We start from the raw sequence: 5,836 nt of genomic DNA, 5'->3' as shown, positions 1-5,836 counted from the left end.
TTGTGCCCTGACAGCTCTGCCTGGGGCTCCTTTGGTCCCAGCCAGGGGCCACTGCAGGCCCGTGGGAGCTCTGCCCCTGCTCCTGAGGGGAGGGCAGAGATGAGGGCCCTGCAGGGATCCCGTGGCCGAGTTGCACTCACTGCCCCTGCGGCTGAGGGAGAGTCTGCAGCTGTGTCAGGGAGCTCTTCTAGCCAGCCAGGCACCTCTGCAGGGGCCAGGACAGAGACCTGCCCGTGTGTGCCCTGTCCCCGTGGGATCCCCTCAGCCCTCCTGCCCGTCAGAGCTGCCCATGAAGATCCTCAGAGATGACAGAAGCTTCTCTGGCTGTTCAGTTACAGAGGTGTCTGCTGGAAGGACTTTTCCAACTCCTGAACTGATTCCTCTGCACATGCCCAGCTCACATGGCAGGGGTGAGTAGTCTGTCCCTGCTGAGCTCACAGGCTGAGCTCCGGTTTTCTCTGATCTGTTCATGTCAAATGGATTCCCCTTCAGGTCCTCCAACAGCCAAGAACCAAAGTCCAGGAGAGAAAAAATCATTTAAGTCAAATGAAGTTGTGAAAGAAATTTTGAAGGAACTTCAGAAAGGGCACGGTGGGTGTGTTTCCCTCAGGTTGAGCCGTGAGACTCATCAGTGGGGGCTTTCGATGCTCTGTGGACACGCAGGGGCTGCACAGCGGGAAGGGATCCATCGCAGCCTCGCTGCCCCGCTGCTGCTTTCACACCTTACGGGGCTGTTTCCCCGCCTGGCCTGGCTGCAGCTTCTCCCCGGCCTCTGCAGGAAGGCCTTGAGCATCCCCTGACCCTGTGCCCAAAATGCCCCACGGGCCCTGCAGAGCAGGAGATCCCCTGCAATTGCCTGGTCTCATGGCAGCTCCGGTGTGGCGGCTGTTTGGGGGAGGGAGTGCCCTGACCCAGTGTGGAATCATCTTCCATTTTCATTGTTCATGTCTTTTATAAGTGTTGCTGCCTGAAGATGCCACTTCCCTTATGGAGAACAGCTCCATCTGATCCAGCTGTCCCTCTTGTTTCCCCCAGGGATGGACCAAGGGGCTCTGTGGAAGGCAGCATTCCCCAAAGGAAGCAGTGGCTCCGTGCCAGGCTCTGCTGATGGAAGGGAGGCGATGCCAGGCACGGGCACACGGGGTAATTGCTGTGGCATGCTCAGCCGGTGTGGGCCATCGGGGTGGCTGTGGCAGCAGCTCTTCCCCAGTGCCCGCTCGTGCCCGTCACAGCACGAAGACCAGAACAGAACAGATCAATTATCCTGAGCAGACTCAGGGGACTCGGGTACTGGGCCGTCCTGCTGAGGGCCCTCAGTGAGGGACACTGCCCAAAACATTGAAACAGCTGCAAGGGGTGCCCAACTGGGGAAAAGGCAGATGGGGAGAGCAAGGCTCCAGTGCCTCCTTAAAGGCATGACTGTTCCTTCAGGTTGGGGGCAATGGTTGGGGGGAGGGAGGATTAGTTGTGGCACTGCCTGATGCAGTCTTCCCCAGGGCTTTAGTGAGGCTTTGTGGCACAGAGCCCCAAGGGGCCCTTGGCTGCTCCAGCTGCTCCTCCAGGGATGTTGCACAGGGATGGGAAGCGTGTGGAGAGCAGCCAGGAGCCAGCCCAGAGCTGCCAGGCCCCTCTGCAGCTCTGGCCATGTCCATTGACATCTGGCCCCCACAGTGCTCCCCAACCCCCCTGCAGTGCCACAGTTCTCTGAGGCAGAAGGGCATTCCCAGCACGCAATGGAAATGGTTTCCATCTCTGTTTGCTTCTAGATAAAGGTGCTGGGAATGCTTTTCCATTAGATTGGATTCGTGAAGTTTTGGAGCCCTTGGAGTCTCCTGCAGGTAAATTCTCAATTCCCCTCAAAGAATAATAGTTCTATATTTTGTGGCAAGAGGCAGGTGACAGAATCTTTCTTGAATGTTGAAGTTCCAGATGTGTCTTCAGGGAGGACTTTTCTGTCTCCTATACTGGTTCCTACACAAGAGAACAACTCATATGGCAAGGGTGAGTAGTCTGTCCCTCCAGACCTCACAGGCTCAGCTCTGGTTTTCTCTAATCCATTCATGTCAAATGGAACTACTTCTCATTCAGGTCCCCCAACAGCCAAGAACAAAGTTAAAGATGGAGAGAAATCCCTGGAGCCATCAGAGGCCATGAGAGAATCGCTGAAGGAAATGCTGCAGGGAGGGCCAGGTGGGTGTGTTTCCCTCAGGCTGAGCCGTGAGACTCATCAGTGGGGGCTTTCGATGCTCTGTGGACACGCAGGGGCTGCACAGCGGGAAGGGATCCATCACAGCCTCGCTGCCCCGCTGCTGCTTTCACACCTTGCGGGGCTGTTTCCCTGCCTGGCCTGGCTGCAGCTTCTCCCCGACCTCTGCAGGAAGGCCTTGAGCATCCCCTGACCCTGTGCCCAAAATGCCCCACGGGCCCTGCAGAGCAGGAGATCCCCTGCAATTGCCTGGTCTCCCGGCAGCTCCGGAGTGGCGGCTGTTTGGGGGAGGGAGTGCCCTGACCCGGCCCCAAAAACCCGGCTGTTTTCATGGATTTTTTCCATGTCTTTTCTAAGCATTGCCTCCTGAAAATCCCACCTCCCTTATGGAGAACAGCTCCATCTGATCCAGCTGTCCCTCTTTTTTCCCCCAGAGATGTACCAAGAGGCTGTTGAGGTGTCAATGTCCTCCGAAGGAAGCAGTGGCTCCGTGCCAGGCTCTGCTGACGGAAGGGAGGCGATGCCAGGCACGGGCACACGGGGTAATTGCTGTGGCGTGCTCAGCCGGTGTGGGCCATCAGGGTGGCTGTGGCAGCAGCTCTTCCCCAGTGCCCGCTCGTGCCCGTCACGGCAGCAGCCAAAGCTGAAAGCGCGATGGGTTGGTGGCATCTGGAGCACGTTCCGCAGCCCTTGGAAACGGGACTCTGGCCCCAAGGTCCCTCCCGCTGCAGCTGCTCCCCTTGTTGCAGAAAGCAAGGCTCCAGTGTCTCATAACTGGATGTGGCTCTGTCCCCTGGGGCTCTGCAAACTTTCTCGCAGGGAGAGAAGCTTTGTTATGGCCCTGCCTGCTGCAGTTTTCCCCCAGGGCTTTAGCCAGGGGTTCATTGGTGTGGAGAGAGCCCCGAGGAGCCCTTGGCTGCTCCAGCCGCTCCTCCAGGGATGTTGTACAGGGATGGGAGGAGTGTGGAGCGCGGCTAGGAGCCAGTCCAGAGCTGCCCAGGCCCCTCTGCAGCTCTGGCCATGTCCATTGACATCTGGCCCCCACAGTGCTCCCTGACCCCCCTGCAGTGCCAGGGTTCTCTGAGGCACAAGGGGATTCCAGCGTACAATGGAAATGGTTCCCATCTCTGTTTGCTTCTAGATGAGGGTGCTGGGAATGCTTCTCCGTTGGATTGGCTGCGTGAAGTTTTGGAGCCCGTCAGGCCCCCTGCAGGTGAGTTGTCCCTCAAAGATTAATCAGTCTAAATTCTAAACCCCATACATGTGGCAAGAGCCAGATGACAGAAGCTTCTCTGGTTGAATTACAGGGGTGTCTTCAGGGCAGACTTTTCCAGCTCCTCTGCTGGTTCCACACAAGCCCAGCTCACATGGCAAGGGTGAGTTGTCTGTCCCTGCTGAGCTCCCAGGCTGAGCTCTGGTTTTCTCTAATCCATTCATGTCAAATGAAACCGTTTCCCTTTCAGGCCCTCCAAGAGGCAAGAGCCAACCTTCAGGTGAAAAGAAAGCCCAGGAGTCATCTGAAGGCATGAGACAAATACTAAATCAGCTGGGCCTTGGTCAGGGTGAGTCCCTTTCCCTCAGGCTGAGCCGTGAGACTCATCAGTGGGGCTTTAGATGCTCTGTGGACACGCAGGGGCTGCACAGCGGGAAGGGATCCATCGCAGCCTCGCTGCACTGGGGCTCATGTGTCTCCTGAGAGGGTCTGACTCTGTCCTTTCTGGCTGTGGGAGCTGTCCCACGGCAGGGGGGATCGGTGCTGGCACTGCCTCCAGGCACCCGCACTGAGGGAAACAGAGAACGTCCTGGCTGTCTCCAACGTGCTGTCAGCTTAGCAGGGGTGCCCAGGACGGGCTGACGCTCCCAATTGCTCCCACAGAGGCAGCTGGTGCCACAACACGTGCTCCCAAAATCCAGGAGAGCACTGGCAGAGGTTTCTGTCGGGGAACACGCTGTCTGACCGTGATAATGGCAAGCATGTTGGGCGGGCTGCTTGTCATTATGTTGTGCTGTGCTGCAGTCTGGTACTGGAGGGTGAGAAAACGGTGAGTTGTTTGTTGCTGTCCCCCTCAAACAGCTTCCTTTGAAGGCAGCTCAGAGCCATGGAACATTCCCAGTCTGGCTGCTGGGGAGTGGCCAGTTAGTCCTTGGCCAGAGAACTCTGCTGAGGGTTGTGCTGCTGGGCAGGGCTGTCACTGCCTCTCCCTGTGTGCCACCCGCAGCTGGGCCTCAGACACCTCCTCTCTCCACAGGCCCCTCTCTGCACCTGCTCCAGACCAGCCAGACACCTCAGGCAGGAAGAGCTGGACCTCTCATCTCTGCACATCCTGCCCATACCCGGCTGCACTGACACAGCTGAAGAACCGGCTTCTCAACCTCCAACGGTCACCCAAACAAGCCCCTCCACCCCAGAGCCCCGTGACCCCACCCTCCAGCCCGGTCTGAAGTTGGTCCTGCCCTGCTGGGGTAGGGATATGCACACCCTTCATATACAAATAAATAGAGATCAACCCTCACTTGAGTCTCTGTGTGGTCCCACCAGCAAAGCCCCAAGGCCCCAGCCCTGGCTGAGCTCCGTGCCCGGGCACAGCCGTGGATGCCCACGGTGTGGGCAGGCAGGATCCAGGCTGGGGCTCCTGTGACCAGCAGCGGGGCCCCGAGGGGCTGGGGGAGCCTTTGGGCTGAGGGCACCTTTAGTGCAGTGGCACCTTCTGGACCTCCTCAAATAGGTTTCCCAGGAAAAGAGGGAAGTCATCAAGAGCATCTGTAGGTACGTTGTAATATCAGCAGGCAAAACAAGGGGTCTCCTTGTCACCTCTGGGTGCTGAGCCCCTGTTCAGATGCTCTCTGATTGAGGCTTTGACTGCCTGGGGAGTAACTCAGCTGTGATCACCAACTGCTTGAAGGGTGCATTGAGAGGGCAGCCAGGGTAACACCCTGGGTCTGACAAATTTGCAGGAAACATTTGCCAGGGTTTTCAGGAATGGCCTGCCTTGGAAAAACAGGGCATGGGACTGGGCTGCACTCCATCCAGAAGCCCTTCATGGAAGCATTCACTGGAGAACAGCCCTAGAGAGCACCAACAATCCAGGGGCAACCACACACCTAATTTCCCAGGTCAAAATACTCGGTATTGCTGGGCTGGGATTCTGCATAAGGCAGGAGGGAACTTGGAGTCCCACCAAGGGTGGGCCTAGGGGCTGGGGGCCCTCACGAGGCACCCAGAGATATTTTGGGGTCTCTTCTGAGGAGTGCAGGTGGCTGAGATCCCCTGTAAGACTTACAATCATAGAATCATAGAATAACTGGGTTAGAAGAGACCTCCGAAATCATCAAGTCCCTTGATCCAACCCCACTGTGATTACCAGATCATGGCACTCAGTGCCACATCCAGCCTCGTCTTAAACACCTCCAGGGATGGTGAATACACCACCTCTCTGGGCAGGCCATTCCAATGCCTGATCACATTCTCTGTAAAGAACTTCTTTCTAATATCCAACCTAAACCTCCCCTGACAGAGCTTAAGCCCTCTTGTCCTGCTGATTGCCTGGGAGAAGAGATCGACACCCACCTGGCTACAACCTCCTCTCAGGTAGTTGTTGAGAGTGATGAGGTCACCCCTGAGCCTCCTCT

At 57.2% G+C, this 5,836-nt stretch overlaps 1 protein-coding gene across 1 annotated transcript in view; it reads left to right on the top strand.

The window, feature by feature from the left end:
* LOC114067657 overlaps window positions 1-4,648 on the top strand; it is a 14,438-nt gene extending 9,790 nt beyond the window's left edge. The window contains exons 3-11 of the mRNA XM_027903246.1: window positions 339-410; window positions 493-591; window positions 1,036-1,077; window positions 2,683-2,748; window positions 3,348-3,419; window positions 3,514-3,582; window positions 3,670-3,768; window positions 4,083-4,248; window positions 4,456-4,648. Coding sequence (XP_027759047.1) covers window positions 339-410; window positions 493-591; window positions 1,036-1,077; window positions 2,683-2,748; window positions 3,348-3,419; window positions 3,514-3,582; window positions 3,670-3,768; window positions 4,083-4,248; window positions 4,456-4,648 — 878 coding nt within the window. The remainder of the gene's footprint in view (window positions 1-338; window positions 411-492; window positions 592-1,035; window positions 1,078-2,682; window positions 2,749-3,347; window positions 3,420-3,513; window positions 3,583-3,669; window positions 3,769-4,082; window positions 4,249-4,455) is intronic.
* Window positions 4,649-5,836: the final 1,188 nt, after the last annotated feature.

Source organism: Empidonax traillii, unplaced genomic scaffold, assembly GCF_003031625.1.
Source record: "Empidonax traillii isolate 1590-97213 ecotype Southwest subspecies unplaced genomic scaffold, ASM303162v1 scaffold947:size350189, whole genome shotgun sequence".
NCBI lineage: Eukaryota > Metazoa > Chordata > Aves > Passeriformes > Tyrannidae > Empidonax > Empidonax traillii.
This window is presented reverse-complemented; position numbering and strand designations above follow the sequence as displayed.